This window comes from Lissotriton helveticus, chromosome 11, assembly GCF_964261635.1.
Source record: "Lissotriton helveticus chromosome 11, aLisHel1.1, whole genome shotgun sequence".
In the NCBI taxonomy this organism is placed as follows: domain Eukaryota; kingdom Metazoa; phylum Chordata; class Amphibia; order Caudata; family Salamandridae; genus Lissotriton; species Lissotriton helveticus.
Window position 1 is genome coordinate 4,216,296 of NC_136072.1, and position 19,840 is coordinate 4,236,135.

The window sequence follows — 19,840 nt, forward strand, 5'->3', positions numbered from 1 at the left end:
GTGATAGTAGTGTGTGGTCCTCACCTGTAATGTGTGGTCCTCACCTGTACTGTGAAGGTGATAGTAATGTGTGGTCCTCACCTGTACTGTGAAGGTGATAGTAATGTGTGGTCCTCACCTGTGCTGTGAAGGTGATAGTAGTGTGTGGTCCCCACCTGTATTGTGTGGTCCTCACCTGTACTGTGCAGGTGATAGTAATGTGTGGTCCTCACCTGTACTGTGAAGGTGATAGTAATGTGTGGTCCTCACCTGTACTGTGAAGGTGATAGTCGTGTGTGGTCCTCACCTGTGCTGTGAAGGTGATAGTAGTGTGTGGTCCCCACCTGTAATGTGTGATCCTCACCTGTACTGTGAAGGTGATAGTAGTGTGTGGTCCTCACCTGTACTGTGAAGGTGATAGTAGTGTGTGGTCCCCACCTGTAATGTGTGGTCCTCACCTGCACTGTGCAGGTGATAGTAATGTGTGGTCCTCACCTGTAATGTGTGGTCCTCACCTGTACTGTGCAGGTGATAGTAATGTGTGGTCCTCACCTGTACTGTGCAGGTGATAGTAATGTGTGGTCCTCAACTGTACTGTGCAGGTGATAGTAATGTGTGGTCCTCACCTGTACTGTGAAGGTGATAGTAATGTGTGGTCCTCACCTGTACTGTGAAGGTGATAGTAATGTGTGGTCCTCACCTGTACTGTGAAGGTGATAGTAGTGTGTGGTCCTCACCTGTACTGTGAAGGGGATAGTAATGTGTGGTCCTCACCTGTACTGTGAAGGTGATAGTAGTGTGTGGTCCTCACCTGTACTGTGCAGGTGATAGTAATGTGTGGTCCTCACCTGTACTGTGCAGGTGATAGTAATGTGTGGCCCTCACCTGTACTGTGCAGGTGATAGTAATATGTGGTCCTCACTTGTACTGTGAAGGTGATAGTAGTGTGTGGTCCTCACGTGTACTGTGAAGGTGATAGTAATGTGTGGTCCTCACCTGTACTGTGCAGGTGATAGTAATGTGTGTTCCTCACCTGTAATGTGTGGTCCTCAACTGTACTGTGCAGGTGATAGTAATGTGTGGTCCTCACCTGTACTGTGCACGTGATAGTAATGTGTGGTCCTCACCTGTAATGTGTGGTCCTCACCTGTACTGTGCAGGTGATAGTATTGTGTGGTCCTCACCTGTACTGTGCAGGTGATAGTAATGTGCAGTCCTCACCTGTACTGTGCAGGTGATAGTAATGTGTGGTCCTCGCCTGTACTGTGAAGATGATAGTAATGTGTGGTCCTCACCTGTACTGTGAAGTTGATAGTAGTGTGTGGTCCTCACCTGTACTGTGAAGGTGATAGTCATGTGTGGTCCTCACCTGTACTGTGAAGGTGATAGTAGTGTGTGGTCCCCACCTGTAATGTGTGGTCCTCACCTGTACTGTGAAGGTGATAGTAGTGTGTGGTCCTCACCTGTACTGTGAAGGTGATAGTCGTGTGTGGTCCTCACCTGTACTGTGCAGGTGATAGTAATGTGTGGTCCTCACCTGTACTGTGCAGGTGATAGTAATGTGTGGTCCTCACCTGTACTGTGAAGGTGATAGTAATGTGTGGTCCTCACCTGTACTGTGAAGGTGATAGTAGTGTGTGGTCCTCACATGTACTGTGAAGGTGATAGTCGTGTGTGGTCCTCACCTGTGCTATGAAGGTGATACTAATGTGTGGTCCTCACCTGTACTGTGAAGGTGATAGTAATGTGTGGTCCTCACCTGTACTGTGCAGGTGATAGTAATGTGTGGTCCTCAACTGTACTGTGAAGGTGATAGTAGTGTGTGGTCCTCACCTGTACTATGAAGGTGATGGTAATCTGTGGTCCTCACATGTACTATGAAGGTGATAGTAATCTGTGGTCCTCAACTGTACTGTGAAGGTGATAGTAATCTGTGGTCCTCACCTGTACTGTGCAGGTGATAGTAATGTGTGGTCCTCACCTGTACTGTGCAGGTGATAGTAATGTGTGGTCCTTACCTGTACTGTGCAGGTGATAGTAGTGTGTGGTCCTCACCTGTACTGTGAAGGTGATAGTCGTGTGTGGTCCTCACCTGTAATGTGAAGGTGATAATAATGTGTGGTCCTCACCTGTACTGTGAAGGTGATAGTAGTGTGTGGTCCTCACCTGTACTGTGAAGGTGATAGTCGTGTGTGGTCCTCACCTGTAATGTGAAGGTGATAGTAATGTGTGGTCCTCACCTGTACTGTGAAGGTGATAGTAATGTGTGGTCCTCACCTGTACTGTAAAGGTGATAGTAGTGTGTGGTCCTCACCTGTACTGTGCAGGTGATAGTAATGTGTGGTCCTTACCTGTACTTTGAAGGTGATAGTAATGTGTGGTCCTCACCTGTACTGTGAAGGTGATAGTCGTGTGTGGTCCTCACCTGTGCTGTGAAGGTGATAGTAGTGTGTGGTCCCCACCTGTAATGTGTGATCCTCACCTGTACTGTGAAGGTGATAGTAGTGTGTGGTCCTCACCTGTACTGTGAAGGTGATAGTAGTGTGTGGTCCCCACCTGTAATGTGTGGTTCTCACCTGCACTGTGCAGGTGATAGTAATGTGTGGTCCTCACCTGTAATGTGTGGTCCTCGCCTGTACTGTGCAGGTGATAGTAATGTGTGGTCCTCACCTGTACTGTGCAGGTGATAGTAATGTGTGGTCCTCAACTGTACTGTGCAGGTGATAGTAATGTGTGGTCCTCACCTGTACTGTGAAGGTGATAGTAATGTGTGGTCCTCACCTGTACTGTGAAGGTGATAGTAATGTGTGGTCCTCACCTGTACTGTGAAGGTGATAGTAGTGTGTGGTCCTCACCTGTACTGTGAAGGGGATAGTAATGTGTGGTCCTCACCTGTACTGTGAAGGTGATAGTAGTGTGTGGTCCTCACCTGTACTGTGCAGGTGATAGTAATGTGTGGTCCTCACCTGTACTGTGCAGGTGATAGTAATGTGTGGCCCTCACCTGTACTGTGCAGGTGATAGTAATATGTGGTCCTCACTTGTACTGTGAAGGTGATAGTAGTGTGTGGTCCTCACGTGTACTGTGAAGGTGATAGTAATGTGTGGTCCTCACCTGTACTGTGCAGGTGATAGTAATGTGTGTTCCTCACCTGTAATGTGTGGTCCTCAACTGTACTGTGCAGGTGATAGTAATGTGTGGTCCTCACCTGTACTGTGCACGTGATAGTAATGTGTGGTCCTCACCTGTAATGTGTGGTCCTCACCTGTACTGTGCAGGTGATAGTATTGTGTGGTCCTCACCTGTACTGTGCAGGTGATAGTAATGTGCAGTCCTCACCTGTACTGTGCAGGTGATAGTAATGTGTGGTCCTCGCCTGTACTGTGAAGATGACAGTAATGTGTGGTCCTCACCTGTACTGTGAAGTTGATAGTAGTGTGTGGTCCTCACCTGTACTGTGAAGGTGATAGTCATGTGTGGTCCTCACCTGTACTGTGAAGGTGATAGTAGTGTGTGGTCCCCACCTGTAATGTGTGGTCCTCACCTGTACTGTGAAGGTGATAGTAGTGTGTGGTCCTCACCTGTACTGTGAAGGTGATAGTCGTGTGTGGTCCTCACCTGTACTGTGCAGGTGATAGTAATGTGTGGTCCTCACCTGTACTGTGCAGGTGATAGTAATGTGTGGTCCTCACCTGTACTGTGAAGGTGATAGTAATGTGTGGTCCTCACCTGTACTGTGAAGGTGATAGTAGTGTGTGGTCCTCACCTGTACTGTGAAGGTGATAGTCGTGTGTGGTCCTCACCTGTGCTATGAAGGTGATACTAATGTGTGGTCCTCACCTGTACTGTGAAGGTGATAGTAATGTGTGGTCCTCACCTGTACTGTGAAGGTGATAGTAGTGTGTGGTCCTCACCTGTACTGTGAAGGTGATAGTAGTGTGTGGTCCTCAGCTGTGCCATGAAGGTGATAGTTATCTGTGGTCCTCAACTGTACTGTGAAGGTGATAGTAATCTCTGGTCCTCACCTGTACTGTGAAGGTGATAGTAATGTGTGGTCCTCATCTGTACTGTTCAGGTGATAGTAATGTGTGGTCCTCACCTGTACTGTGCAGGTGATAGTAATGTGTGGTCCTCACCTGTACTGTGCAGGTGATAGTAATCCGTGGTCCTCACCTGTACTGTTAAGGTGATAGTCATGTGTGGTCCTCACCTGTACTGTGAAGGTGATAGTCGTGTGTGGTCCTCACCTGTACCGTGCAGGTGATAGTAATGTGTGGTCCTCAACTGTACTATGAAGGTAACAGTAATCTGTGGTCCTCACCTGTACCGTGCAGGTGATAGTAATGTGTGGTCCTCAACTGTACTATGAAGGTAACAGTAATCTGTGGTCCTCACATGTACTGTGAAGGTGATAGTAATCTGTGGTCCTCACCTGTACTGTGAAGGTGATAGTCATGTGTGGTCCTCACCTGTACTGTGCAGGTGATAGTAATGTGTGGTCCTCAACTGTACTGTGAAGGTGATAGTAGTGTGTGGTCCTCACCTGTACTATGAAGGTGATGGTAATCTGTGGTCCTCACATGTACTATGAAGGTGATAGTAATCTGTGGTCCTCAACTGTACTGTGAAGGTGATAGTAATGTGTGATCCTCACCTGTACTGTGCAGGTGATAGTAATGTGTGGTCCTCACCTGTACTGTGCAGGTGATAGTAATGTGTGGTCCTTACCTGTACTGTGCAGGTGATAGTAGTGTGTGGTCCTCACCTGTACTGTGAAGGTGATAGTCGTGTGTGGTCCTCACCTGTAATGTGAAGGTGATAATAATGTGTGGTCCTCACCTGTACTGTGAAGGTGATAGTAGTGTGTGGTCCTCACCTGTACTGTGAAGGTGATAGTCGTGTGTGGTCCTCACCTGTAATGTGAAGGTGATAGTAATGTGTGGTCCTCACCTGTACTGTGAAGGTGATAGTAATGTGTGGTCCTCACCTGTACTGTAAAGGTGATAGTAGTGTGTGGTCCTCACCTGTACTGTGCAGGTGATAGTAATGTGTGGTCCTTACCTGTACTTTGAAGGTGATAGTAATCTGTGGTCCTCAACTGTACTTTGAAGGTGATAGTAATCTGTGGTCCTCAACTGTACTATGAAGGTGATCGTAATCTGTGGTCCTCTCCTACACTGTGAATGTTGGGGTGGGCGGACAACTCCGTTCCACCCACGGAATGTGCAGAAATGTGCCCCTTCCGCCTTCCGCGATCTAAGTGGAGAAACCATGCAAATCTCCGCACACTCGGGCGGAATGGAGTTGGCCTCCCGCCCACGGTATTAACACTTTAAAAAACAATATAAATTACATTTTAAATAACCTTACCTTATCAGCGGCGTCCCCGTGCTCCCATCCGTCTCCGTTGCATCTTTTTCTGGGAACTGCGCATGGGCGGGTACCCGTGCATGCGCAGTTCCCAGAAGAAGCGCCCGCGCATTCGCAGTTCCCAGAAGAAGACGGGATGGAGACGGATGGAAGCCCGGGGACTCCGCTGATAAGGTAAGGTTATTTAAAAACTCATTTATAATGCTTTTGAAAGTTTTTTAATACTGGGGGCGGGTGGCGGGTGGAGGGCGGCGCGTAACGGAGCTATGTGGAGGGTGCGGAGATTGGTTCCATCGTAAACTCCTTACGCAAATTATGCCCACCCTTAGTGATATTAATGTGTGCTCCTCTCCTACATTGTGAAGGTGATAGTAATGTGTGCTCCTCTCCTACATTGTGAAGGTGATATTAATGTGTGCTCCTCTCCTACATTGTGAAGGTGATAGTAATGTGTGCTCCTCTCCTACATTGTGAAGGTGATATTAATGTGTGCTCCTCTCCTACATTGTGAAGGTGATATTAATGTGTGCTCCTCTCCTACATTGTGAAGGTGATATTAATGTGTGCTCCTCTCCTACATGGTGAAGGTGATAGTAATGTGTGCTCCTCTCCTACATTGTGAAGGTGATAGTAATGTGTGCTCCTCTCCTACATTGTGAAGGTGATAGTAATGTGTGCTCCTCTCCTACATTGTGAAGGTGATATTAATGTGTGCTCCTCTCCTACATTGTGAAGGTGATAGTAATGTGTGCTCCTCTCCTACATTGTGAAGGTGATATTAATGTGTGCTCCTCTCCTACATTGTGAAGGTGATAGTAATGTGTGCTCCTCTCCTACATTGTGAAGGTGATATTAATGTGTGCTCCTCTCCTACATTGTGAAGGTGATAGTAATGTGTGCTCCTCTCCTACATTGTGAAGGTGATATTAATGTGTGCTCCTCTCCTGCATTGTGAAGGTGATAGTGTCACCTTCACATTGCAGTAGAGAACCACAAATTACTGTCACCTGGATATGACTGGAGGTCTTGAGAAAGTCCCATTCAAAACCAGGGGGAGTGGGGTGTAATTCAAGGGGGGTATATATGGGGCAAGCTCCCCAGAAAAACTCTTGGAGGAAATTGGACTTCAATGGCAGCTGGAAATGTACACAAACCAATGCCTGATCTTTTCGGTGTCAATTTTTGATATTCCTAGTTAGAGTTTTTGGGAATCAGACGTACAGGTACAAAAAACAGTTCTTATGAAAAGTTAATGTTGGGATATTGTATATGGGCTCTTATAGGTTTTCTGCTTTCGTTTTTCACTAGGAAGCAGCCAGCGAGGTGGTAATGAAGGCACTGGATGTCATCACGATCGCCGTGCCCCCAGCTCTCCCTGCAGCTCTTACTGTGGGCATCATCTATGCCCAGAAAAGGCTGGCGAAGAAGGGCATCTTCTGCATCAGCCCAGCTCGGATCAACGTCTGTGGCACCCTCAATGTCGTCTGTTTCGATAAGGTAAGGACCGAGGTCTGTGGCACACTCAACCTTGTCTGCATCATTATGGAAAGGATCAAAGTCTGTGCCACCCTCATCATAAGCTTCATTAAGGTAGGGACCAAGGTCTGTGGCACCCTCATCATAAGCGTCGATAAGGGAAGGAACCGAGGTCTGAGCCACCCTCTTCAAAAGCCTCGATAAGGTAAGGACCGAGCTCTGTGATACCCTCATCATAAGCTTCGATAAGGCAAGGACTGAGGTCTGTGGCACCCTCATCATAAGCGTCAATAAGGTAAGGACCGAGCTCTGTGACACACTCATCATAAGCTTCGATAAGGTAAGGACCGAACTCTGTGACACACTCATCATAAGCTTCGATAAGGTAAGGGCTGAGGTCTGTGGCACCCTCATCATAAGCTTCGATAAGGTAAGGACCAAGCTCTGTGACACACTCATCATAAGCTTCGATAAGGTAAGGACCGAGGTCTGCGGCACCCTCATTATAAGCTTCGATAAGGTAAGGACCGAGCTCTGTAACACCCTCATCATAAGCTTCGATAAGGTAAGGACCAAGCTCTGTGACACACTCATCATAAGCTTCGATAAGGTAAGGACCAAGCTCTGTGACACACTCATCATAAGCTTCGATAAGGTAAGGGCTGAGGTCTGTGGCACACTCAACCTTGTCTGCATCATTATGGAAAAGATCAAAGTCTGTGCCACCCTCATAAGCTTCGATAAGGTAAGGACCAAGCTCTGTGACACACTCATCATAAGCTTCGATAAGGTAAGGACCGAGGTCTGCGGCACCCTCATTATAAGCTTCGATAATGTAAGGACCGAGGTCTGTGGCACCCTCATTATAAGCTTCGATAAGGTAAGGACCGAGCTCTGTGACACACTCATCATAAGCTTCGATAAGGTAAGGACCGAGGTCTGTGGCACACTCATCATAAGCTTCGATAAGGTAAGGACCGAGGTCTGTGACACACTCATCATAAGCTTCGATAAGGTAAGGACCGAGGTCTGTGGCCCTCATCATAAGCTTCGATAAGGTAAGGATGAGGTCTGTGGCACCCTCATCATAAGCTTCGATAAGGGAAGGAACCGAGGTCTGAGCCACCCTCTTCAAAAGCCTCGATAAGGTAAGGACCGAGCTCTGTGATACCCTCATCATAAGCTTCGATAAGGCAAGGACTGAGGTCTGTGGCACCCTCATCATAAGCGTCAATAAGGTAAGGACCGAGCTCTGTGACACACTCATCATAAGCTTCGATAAGGTAAGGACCGAACTCTGTGACACACTCATCATAAGCTTCGATAAGGTAAGGGCTGAGGTCTGTGACACACTCATCATAAGCTTCGATAAGGTAAGGACCGAGGTCTGTGACACACTCATCATAAGCTTCGATAAGGTAAGGACCGAACTCTGTGACACACTCATCATAAGCTTCGATAAGGTAAGGGCTGAGGTCTGTGGCACCCTCATCATAAGCTTCGATAAGGTAAGGACCAAGCTCTGTGACACACTCATCATAAGCTTCGATAAGGTAAGGACCGAGGTCTGCGGCACCCTCATTATAAGCTTCGATAAGGTAAGGACCGAGCTCTGTAACACCCTCATCATAAGCTTCGATAAGGTAAGGACCAAGCTCTGTGACACACTCATAAGCTTCGATAAGGTAAGGGCTGAGGTCTGTGGCACACTCAACCTTGTCTGCATCATTATGGAAAAGATCAAAGTATGTGCCACCCTCATAAGCTTCGATAAGGTAAGGACCAAGCTCTGTGACACACTCATCATAAGCTTTGATAAAGTAAGGACCGAGGTCTGCGGCACCCTCATTATAAGCTTCGATAAGGTAAGGACCGAGGTCTGTGGCACCCTCATTATAAGCTTCGATAAGGTAAGGACCGAGCTCTGTGACACCCTCATCATAAGCTTCGATAAGGTAAGGACCAAGCTCTGTGACACACTCATCATAAGCTTCGATAAGGTAAGGACCAAGCTCTGTGACACACTCATCATAAGCTTCGATAAGGTAAGGGCTGAGGTCTGTGGCACACTCAACCTTGTCTGCATCATTATGGAAAAGATCAAAGTATGTGCCACCCTCATAAGCTTCGATAAGGTAAGGACCAAGCTCTGTGACACACTCATCATAAGCTTCGATAAGGTAAGGACCGAGGTCTGCGGCACCCTCATTATAAGCTTCGATAAGGTAAGGACCGAGGTCTGTGGCACCCTCATTATAAGCTTCGATAAGGTAAGGACCGAGCTCTGTGACACACTCATCATAAGCTTCGATAAGGTAAGGACCGAGGTCTGTGGCACACTCATCATAAGCTTCGATAAGGTAAGGACCGAGGTCTGTGACACACTCATCATAAGCTTCGATAAGGTAAGGACCGAGGTCTGTGGCCCTCATCATAAGCTTCGATAAGGTAAGGATGAGGTCTGTGGCAGCCTCATTATAAGCTTCGATAAGGTAAGGACCGAGGTCTGTGGCACCCTCATCATAAGCTTCGATAAGGTAAGGACCGAGCTCTGTGACACACTCATTATAAGCTTCGATGAGGTAAGGACCGAGGTCTGTGGCACCCTCATCATAGGCTTCGATAAGGTAAGGACCGAGGTCTGCGGCACCCTCATTATAAGCTTCGATAAGGTAAGGACCGAGGTCTGTGGCACACTCATCATAAGCTTCGATAAGGTAAGGACCGAGGTCTGCGGCACCCTCATTATAAGCTTCGATAAGGTAAGGACCGAGGTCTGTGGCACACTTAAACTTGTCTACTCCAATATGGAGAGATTCAACGTCTGAGGTACCCTACCCCTTTATACTTCCATCAGGTAATGATCACGGTCTGTTACCCTCACCCTTGTCTCCTATGATAAGTTCAGGATTTCCATCGATGGTGCTGTTGCCTGTGTCTGCTCAGTAAGTTAGTTCACATGTTCCTTTTGTCAATATGTTCTATTATCAACTTGTGACTTTAAAAAAAAATAATTCCTGAGCATGTTCAAAATAATATTACCAAGAGGTCTGCGCTGCTGGTTTCAGGATTCTGAGCACTTTACCACCGCTAACTGGTTCTAAAGTGCATGTGCTCTCTCCCTTAAACATAATATAATTGACTTACACATGTTTGGTATATTTAAATTGCCTGTACATTCATTGTACAGTTGTATACCATGTACCCAGGGCCTGCAAATTAGATGCTACTAGTTGACCTGCAGCACTGGTTGTGCCACCCACACCAGTAGCCTTTCAACCCTGTCTCAGGCCTGCCATTGCAGGGCCTGTGTGTCCAGTTTACTGCCACTTCCACTTGGCATTTAAAACAACTTGCTAAGCTTTAAACTCCCCTTTTATTGCATATATATTACCCCTAAAGAAGATCGTTGGTAACCCAGAGGGCAGGGTGCAATGTAACTAAAAGGTAGCACATGTACTTTTAAGTTTTACATGTCCTGGTAGTGACAAACAGCCTATTTAGTTTTTCACTACTCTATGGCCTACCCCTCTCATAGCCTAACATTGAGAATTCCTCACCACACTTTTGCACTGAATCTCTTGATCATAGAGGAGTAGCTTTTTCTTGTTTCATGCATTTGGAATGGTCTTGATAAATCCTCTTTACATGATGACGTTGGATTTAACATTACTGGTATAGAAATGCCACTTTTAGAGAGTGGACATTTCTCTGCACTTAGCTCTTCTGTGTCTCCAATACACGTCTGGGTTGGGTGAACGCTACACTTTGTGCATTCCCTCTAGGCCGCCACAAACATAAGAAGGTGAGGCTCATCTGCATTGTGAGCACTCATCTGCATTCTGATGGGTCTTTCTGGGCAGGGAGGAATGGGAGGGTCTGACAAATTTCAATAGGTAGTGTCCTGTCCACTCCCAAAGCACTCATTTATTCTCCCCCGCCCCCCTTCACCCCATGTTATCCTGACAGACACGACACTGAAAGGAACAGTGTGCACTTCAGAGGAGAGCCTTTGATGTCATCGCCACTGCAAATGCATTTTGAGTATGGCTATTGGGTCCCTGACCCCACTGATCAGACGCTTCTTGATCTTGAACTGGTCCTCTGTCAGAAGAACTGCTGTGCTGCTAAAAGGACTCAACTTGACTGCTCTTCTGGAAGGTCTGCTTTTCTGCTTGCTACTCTGATGCCTGCCACTCTCTGACCCTGCTGAAGGGCAGCTGGACTCTGCCTTGCCTCCAGGTGATCTCCAAGGGCTTGCCTCCTGTCTTCTGAAGTGTTAGGGACACAAAAAGACTTCTTGCAGTTCTGCTGATGCTGCTGGACTCTGCCTTCTGTGAGTCCTACCCTTGGCTGGGGAGCTCTCTCTAGTTCTGGGCCTCAAAAGTGGGTTCTGCAGCTGTTTTTCTACAAAATTCGTGCATTTCACCTTTGCTCGGATTGGAATTGATGCAATTCCCTTTGACCGCGATGCAGTGTTGATCCGATAACATCCCTTCATGGCTCGATGGTGACGCGGGACCTGACTACTTGGCTCGACTTCAAAGCATTCTTGCTCAGAATATAATCTGTTTTTCTAGCCTGGGGTTGGGTCTTTTGTGGTGTATTTACTGTGGTGTTGCATAAATTATTGCACAAATACTTTACACCCTACCTTTCTAGTTGAGCCAGCCTGCTCTGTGCCAAGCTACCAGAGGGTGAATCCAGGATAATTTGGGTACCCTGACTAGGATTGAGGTCCCTGCTTGGACAGGGTGCACCACTGCCAACTACAGACCCCCATTTCTAACATGGTGGTACTACCAAAACATTAATGACATTAAATTACTAATTCAGTGCATAAATATCAGGTGCTTGAGGTCTAGGGATGGACAAGATGTAGTGGTCTTCTTGGGGAAATATTAGTGTTCTGGAAGGGGTCTTGTGTCGGTGAAGTAACCCAGAGGCCTGAGTTTTGGCTCCAACTGGCCACATTCTGGCTCCTTGGCAGCTCAGTTTATTTCCAGGTGTCTCAATTCACTATTTTTAAATCCGGGGTCCTTAAGATGAGCCATCCCCTGGTGTTCATCAGTTTATAAAACATTAGCTATTAATATTAATGGATGAATGCTAAAAGTGATGGATTATCTGTTCGCTTAACAATGTCTTTAATGTTTTTTTGGGCATAAACCTATTAATAACAGTGGGAATGAGTGAACTAACCCCATTGTTTTTATTTTTCTAGACTGGAACCCTCACAGAAGACGGCCTGGACTTGTGGGGAATCGTTCCTTCCGGAGGAAACACGTATGTTTTTTACCAGCATTGTCTAATGGTCCAGAGTAGAGAACAACTGCCCTAACAGGAGAGGAGGTTGGACTGCCTGACTATAAGAGAGGAGAAAGGTCCTTGCAGGGGAGGAGGTTGAACTGCCTGCCCTTCAGAGGGGAGAAAGGTCCTTGCAGGGGAGGAGGTTGAACTGCCTGACCACCAGAGGGGAGAAAGATCCTTGCAGGGGAGGAGGTTGAACTGCCTGCCCTTTAGAGTGGAGAAAGGTCCTTGCAGGGGAGGAGGTTAAACTGCCTGCCCTTCAGAGTAGAGAAAGGTCCTTGCAGGGGAGGAGGTTGAACTGCCTGCCCTTCAGAGTAGAGAAAGATCCTTGCAGGGGAGGAGGTTGAACTGCCTGACCATCAGAGTGGAGAAAGGTCCTTGCAGGGGAGGAGGTTGAACTGCCTGTCCTTCAGAGTGGAGAAAGGTCCTTGCAGGGGAGGAGGTTGAACTGTTTGCCCATCAGAGTGGAGAAAGGTCCTTGCAGGGGAGGAGGTTGAACTGTTTGCCCATCAGAGTAGAGAAAGGTCCTTGCAGGGGAGGAGGTTGAACTGCCTGACCACCAGAGGGGAGAAAGATCCTTGCAGGGGAGGAGGTTGAACTGCCTGCCCTTTAGAGTGGAGAAAGGTCCTTGCAGGGGAGGAGGTTAAACTGCCTGCCCTTCAGAGTAGAGAAAGGTCCTTGCAAGGGAGGAGGTTGAACTGCCTGCCCTTCAGAGTAGAGAAAGATCCTTGCAGGGGAGGAGGTTGAACTGCCTGACCATCAGAGTGGAGAAAGGTCCTTGCAGGGGAGGAGGTTGAACTGCCTGTCCTTCAGAGTGGAGAAAGGTCCTTGCAGGGGAGGAGGTTGAACTGCCTGACCATCTGAGTGGAGAAAGGTCCTTGCAGGGGAGGAGGTTGAACTGCCTGCCCTTCAGAGGGGAGAAAGGTCCTTGCAGGGGAGGAGGCTGAACTGCCTGCCCTTCAGAGTGGAGAAAGGTCCTTGCAGGGGAGGAGGTTAAACTGCCTGCCCTTCAGAGTAGAGAAAGGTCCTTGCAAGGGAGGAGGTTGAACTGCCTCACCATCAGAGTGGAGAAAGGTCCTTGCAGGGGGGGAGGTTGAACTGTTTGCCCATCAGAGTAGAGAAAGGTCCTTGCAGGGGAGGAGGTTGAACTGCCTGACCATCAGAGTGGAGAAAGGTCCTTGCAGGGGAGGAGGTTGAACTGCCTGCCCTTCAGAGTGGAGAAAGGTCCTTGCAGGGGAGGAGGTTGAACTGCCTGCCCTTCAGAGTGGAGAAAGGTCCTTGCAGGGGAGGAGGTTGAACTGTTTGTCCACCAGAGTGGAGAAAGGTCCTTGCAGGGGAGGAGGTTGGACTGCCTGCCCTTCAGAGTAGAGAAAGGTCCTTGCAGGGTTAGGAGGTTGAACTGCCTGCCCTTCAGAGTGGAGAAAGGTCCTTGCTGGGGAGGAGGTTGAACTGCCTGCCCTTCACAGTAGAGAAAGGTCCTTGCAGGGTTAGGAGGTTGAACTGCCTGACCATCAGAGTGGAGAAAGGTCCTTGCAGGGAAAGAGGTTTAACTGCCTGACCATCAGAGTGGAGAAAGTTCCTTGCAGGGTAGGAGGTTGAACTGCCTGCCCTCCAGAGTGGAGAAAGGTCCTTGCAGGGGAGGAGGTTGGACTGCCTGCCCTCCAGAGTGGAGAAAGGTCCTTGCAGGGGGGAGGTTAAACTGTTTGTCCACCAGAGTGGAGAAAGGTCCTTGCAGGGGAGGAGGTTGGACTGCCCGCCCTCCAGAGTGGAGAAAGGTCCTTGCAGGGGAGGAGGTTAAACTGCCTGACCATCAGAGTGGAGAAAGGTCCTTGCAGGGGAGGAGGTTAAACTGTTTGTCCACCAGAGTGGAGAAAGGTCCTTGCTGGGGAGGAGGTTGAACTGCCTGCCCTCCAGAGTGGAGAAAGGTCCTTGCAGGGGGGGGGGAGGTTGAACTGCCTGCCCTCCAGAGTGGAGAAAGGTCCTTGCAAGGGAGGAGGTTGAACTGCCTGCCCTTCAGAGTGGAGAAAGGTCCTTGCAGGGGATGAGGTTGAACTGGCTGACCATCAGAGTGGAGAACGGTCCTTGCAAGGGAGGAGGTTGAACTGCCTGCCCTTCAGAGTGGAGAAAGGTCCTTGCAGGGGAGGAGGTTGAACTGGCTGACCATCAGAGTGGAGAAAGGTCCTTGCAGGGGGGGGGGTTAAACTGTTTGTCCACCAGAGTGGAGAAAGGTCCTTGCAGGGGAGGAGGTTGGACTGCCCGCCCTCCAGAGTGGAGAAAGGTCCTTGCAGGGGAGGAGGTTAAACTGCCTGACCATCAGAGTGGAGAAAGGTCCTTGCAGGGGAGGAGGTTAAACTGTTTGTCCACCAGAGTGGAGAAAGGTCCTTGCTGGGGAGGAGGTTGAACTGCCTGCCCTCCAGAGTGGAGAAAGGTCCTTGCAGGGGGGGGAGGTTGGACTGCCTGCCCTCCAGAGTGGAGAAAGGTCCTTGCAAGGGAGGAGGTTGAACTGCCTGCCCTTCAGAGTGGAGAAAGGTCCTTGCAGGGGATGAGGTTGAACTGGCTGACCATCAGAGTGGAGAACGGTCCTTGCAAGGGAGGAGGTTGAACTGCCTGCCCTTCAGAGTGGAGAAAGGTCCTTGCAGGGGAGGAGGTTGAACTGGCTGACCATCAGAGTGGAGAAAGGTCCTTGCAGGGGAGGAGGTTGAACTGCCTGCACTTCAGAGTAGAGAAAGGTCCTCGCAGGGGAGGAGGTTGAACTGTTTGTCCACCAGAGTGGAGAAAGTTCCTTGCAGGGGAGGAGGTTGAACTGTCTGTCCACCAGAGTGGAGAAAGGTCCTTGCAGGGGAGGAGGTTGGACTGCCTGCCCTTCAGAGTAGAGAAAGGTCCTTGCAGGGTTAGGAGGTTGAACTGCCTGCCCTTCAGAGTGGAGAAAGGTCCTTGCTGGGGAGGAGGTTGAACTGCCTGCACTTCAGAGTAGAGAAAGGTCCTCGCAGGGGAGGAGGTTGAACTGTTTGTCCACCAGAGTGGAGAAAGGTCCTTGCAGGGAAGAGGTTGAACTGCCTGCCCTTCAGAGTGGAGAAAGGTCCTTGCAGGGGAGGAGGTTGAACTGCCTGACCATCAGAGTGGAGAAAGGTCCTTGCAGGGAAGAGGTTGAACTGCCTGCCCTCCAGAGTGGAGAAAGGTCCTTGCAGGGGAGGAGGTTGAACTGCCTGACCATCAGAGTGGAGAAAGGTCCTTGCAAGGGAGGAGGTTTAACTGCCTGCCCTTCATAGTGGAGAAAGGTCCTTGCAGGGGAGGAGGTTGGACTGTTTTTCCACCAGAGTAGAGAAAGACCCTTGCAAGGGAGGTGGTTGAACTGTTTGTCCACCAGAGTAGAGAAAGGTCCTTGGCAAAAGAAATGATTGAACAGTCTTCCCACATCCACACAAGCTCGCCTCCATCTTGCTGACGTCTTGTGGTCATTGCTGCAACGGGGCTCTGGCAACGGCCGCTCCAGCAACTCCTTCTGTGGATAACCACACAGGGACCTTAGAACAAGGGGTGGCAGGCTTTGTGTAGCGGCCACATCAAATATTAGAGAGGTCATAAATCTCTTCCTTGCTTTGGGTGTTAATGCACACCAAAAGCTTTATAAGTGGACCGTGTCTCGCCATCCGCCACATTCAGACAAATAGTAGTTCTGTAAAATAATGGTATTGCAGTTTTACATGACAAGACTGCATATTGTAAGGCAGTTTAATCAGACTACATGACACTCCCAAGCAGGAGACACCTTCACTAACTCCATCAGGACATATTTGATGGACAAATATGGAGCGCCCGGATACCTTCGGGTCTAGTTCGTGCTATATATAACCCCCCCCTTAAAAAAAAAAACAGACTGCATCATAATCTGCAGTGCTGCTGGTGCCTTAAATACCAATAAAAAGATTTAAAAAAAAAAAAAAAAGATTTTTATATAGGCTATCGCTTGTTTTTAGGAAACCAAACGCTATATATGCCAGGGACCGGAAGGGCCTGACAGATGGAACAGTAGATGAGGTTTCTAAATCGGCATTTGGGGCAAACATTTACTGATGAAGGTGTGGTCACCGATTTCTATTTTTTCCTATTTTTTTAAATTTGTTTTCATTCAGGGATCCACACGAATGACCTGCTGCAGAATTCTAAATTGTGTCTCCTTTTTAGGAATGTTTAGATGTTTGGGTTCACTGATATGTTTCGAACCGCGTTTGCCACAAACTGTAAGTAGGTAGAGTCCATATAAACAATACAAAGGATTACCAAAAATTCCAAAACGCTGATTAAAAATAGATTTTTAGATACAACTCTGCCTATTCTTGAAAACACCAAAGATGGTGACCTCGGTACAGCAAGCTTTTTTGTTCTGGCATTAATTTTTTTTTTTAAATGCTTTTTAACATTGAACATTTTTTCCCCATTTAGAGAAAAAAAAGCTAGATTTTGGCCATTTTCTCTGTTCCCTCCATAGGAATCCAAAAACCTGGATAACTTTATAATCCACAAAATGTGGACACAACACTCAAACCTGTCCTTGATCCCTTTGTGTTAAAAAAAGAAGTTTGGAATCATTCGGTGCAAAGTGCCTTGAAACAGCAACAAAGGAGCTTAGTGTTGGTGGTGGGAATGCGTCAGCACCCAAGGGGTTAAGGGTCTTCCCAACTGATGGTCATTGAGATGATGAAATCAGGAGTCAGATGGCAGGGGGTCCAAGACCATGCACCACCCGCACCCCCACCTGAAGCAGGAACACAGCGCGTGAGTCAGAACACGTCTAAAAGTGGGACGTCTTACCCTGGTCTTAGATTCAACTCATCGCAGTGACCTGAAGGGACGGAAGACTTGTTACTCCATCGCTGCCCACTCGGAGTGCACGCTTCCCTCTGAGCAGCAAGCTGCATGCTCTCTGCTGAGCGCTAAGAAGTAACAGATCATTGGTATTGAGCGCGCTATTAAACACCTTAATAAATAAATGTTAAATAAATGTTGTGATGCAGAACTTAAAATGTTTGCAAGACCATTGTTTATGCAATTCTCAGCCAAAAGCGTTAACTTGCGACAAACCTTTCGCTGTTCTTCTGAATAGTTTCCAGAATGTTCTCATGGTGAACGCCAGCTTTACACTTCCCTGGGGACCACTTCTCGGCGCCATGGCCACCTGCCACTCGCTCATAGTCCTCGAAGGCAAAGTTCAGGGCGATCCGCTGGACCTGAAGATGTTCGAGGCCACTGGATGGGTAAGATGCACCACATCACTGCGCTGGTAAGATGCTTAATGGCACGGAAAGTTGGGCAAGATAGTTGATGTAGCTGATTAGACGTACGATAGTCAACGTCACTGGTTGGGTGTAATGTCAACGACACTGGTTGGGTGTGATGTCAACGGCACTGGTTAGGTGTGATGTCAACGGCACTGGTTAGGTGTGATGTCAACATCACTGGTTGGGTGTGATGTCAACGTCACTGGTTGGGTGTGATGTCAACGTCACTGGTTGGGTGTGATGTCAACGTCACTGGTTGGGTGTGATGTCAACGTCACTGGTTGGGTGTGATGTCAACATCATTGGTTGGTTGTGATGTCCAGTGTCACTGGTTGGGTGTGATGTCAACGTCACTGGTTGGGTGTGATGTCAAAATCATTGGTTGGTTGTGATGTCCAGTGTCACTGGTTGGGTGTGATGTTTGTTGCCGCTGGCTGGATAAGTTGTTTGACATCACTGACTAGGGAAGGTGTCTGATGCTAGCGCCTTTGGGGGAAATGAAAGGGGGAAAAAACTGAAGAAATGAAAGTGATAAGGAGTGGATTTGGAGAAGTTGTGAGTGAACAAAGGGGAGAAAGGGAGGAGAGAGGGGCATCTAGTGCAGCAGCTAATGGACAGAAGGATGAAGAAAGGTGAGAAGAATAACAAATGGTGTTGAACATGAGATACAAGGAGACTCATGAAGAGGGCGGAGGGAATGAGTGAAGGGATGAAAGAAGGACCAAAAGCAGAGTTGATGAACAAAAAGGAAGAAGAAAAAGAAAAGAGGAGGGATGGTTAGAAAGTCATTATTCAGGAAAAAGGAGGAGTGACTAAAGAGAGGGTGGTGAGGAGACTGGAGGGAGGCTGGCAGAAGAGGAGGCCACTTCACATGGTCCTTGGTCACACATATTATTTCCTATTCCAAAAAGAGACAAGTGTGCCAATCTGAGCTCGGTCCATGGTTTCTTTCTGTGAATAAGATCTAAACCCATTCCCGTCTTTGAGCTCAGATGTGGAACTGTTATTCCTGTAAATTCTTTCTTCTGGTTTGATGAGTCCTCCCTGCCTTCAGTAACAGGAAGCTTCTGTACCTGCCCTGATCCTACACTAGGGCAGGCCATGCCCATAAAGGTACAGAGCAGGATTCAGTCTCCATGGGAGCCTCCCATGGACCTGCTGACCCGGATGATGGCTCCATAGATGGTCGTACACGACTGACGCAGAGACCAGGGTATGCCGCCTGGAAGGTCTCTCTGGGGATGCCGGGATCCCTTGGCTAATGCCTTACGGTCACCACCACTGTCGCAACAGCCTTTCCATCAAGAGTGGGCCTCAATGTCCTTCCTATATTTGCCCCAATGACTCATCCAATGGGATTAGTATCATCCGGGTCACCCGGCTGGCACACTGGCACCGCCAGCACTTCCTGTTAACCCTGTTCATTCTTCCAACAGGAAATAGAAGATGTAAATGGTGAAGATGCAGAAGGTGAAGACACCGCACAAGGCATGATCGTGAAACCTGGACCCAAAGCCAGCCCGGTAAGGATCAAAATACACTACACTCTACATGTGCACAGTAATAATGTGCGGCACCTTCCATCCTGAGTCAATCACTTGTCACAAACCGAGGTTACACTTCTTGGTGAGAACAGTGCTCCATTGTCACAGTGGTCGCAGGCGGTGAGCATTGATCATCAGTTTTGTGTCATGTTTGGCTGGCGGATGTAAAAGGTGTTGGGTCAAACTGGACACCTTGAAGCTTGGGTCAGAAGAGGGTGCCAGGATGGCCACTTCATTTCAAATCACCCAGTTCTGAGATTGTCACCTGCCAATGACTTATTTTGCGTGTGTTAGTCTACTACGTTTAATGGAAGCCAAGCAAGATTGCAACGCCCAGAATGCATTAGGTGTTTCCGGTGAATACCCGGACCGTAAACAGCGTCGCTAACATCACAGAGTGAAACGGTCATCTGAGCGGGTGTGTCAAAGCTGGTGCTGGTTATCAGAAGGCTCCATCTTGGAAATGGAAAATATATCTAGCGTGTATATGCGACCTCCTTCACCACTTCCTCTACATGGTGGAGGGCAAGTGGCGCCTCCAGGGGTGCTTCTCAGATGCCCTCCTGAAGTCTCTCTGTCTCTTTCTTGCCTCCACTGCCGAGGGCACTAATGTCACACGTGCGAGTAGCACCTCCAGGGGTGCTTCTCAGATGCCCTTCCTCTGGCTCGGTCTCTTTCTTGCCTCTACACTCAGGGGCACTAACTTCACACGTGCGAGTGGCCCCTCCAGGGGTGCGTCTCAGATGCCCTTCCTCTGACTCTTTCTTGCCTCTACACTCAGGGGCACTAACTTCACACGTGCGAGTGGCCCCTCCAGGGGTGCTTCTCAGATGCCCTTCCTCTGGCTCGGTCTCTTTCTTGCCTCTACACTCAGGGGCACTA

The 19,840-nt window shown here is 48.4% G+C and overlaps 1 protein-coding gene across 1 annotated transcript in view; it reads left to right on the plus strand.

The window, feature by feature from the left end:
• Positions 1 to 19,840, plus strand: part of LOC144791841 (putative cation-transporting ATPase 13A4) — a 350,880-nt gene that overhangs the window by 219,813 nt on the left and 111,227 nt on the right. Inside the window, exons 12-15 of the mRNA XM_078666620.1 lie at positions 6,658 to 6,846; positions 12,050 to 12,111; positions 17,240 to 17,390; positions 18,851 to 18,937. Coding sequence (XP_078522746.1) covers positions 6,658 to 6,846; positions 12,050 to 12,111; positions 17,240 to 17,390; positions 18,851 to 18,937 — 489 coding nt within the window. The remainder of the gene's footprint in view (positions 1 to 6,657; positions 6,847 to 12,049; positions 12,112 to 17,239; positions 17,391 to 18,850; positions 18,938 to 19,840) is intronic.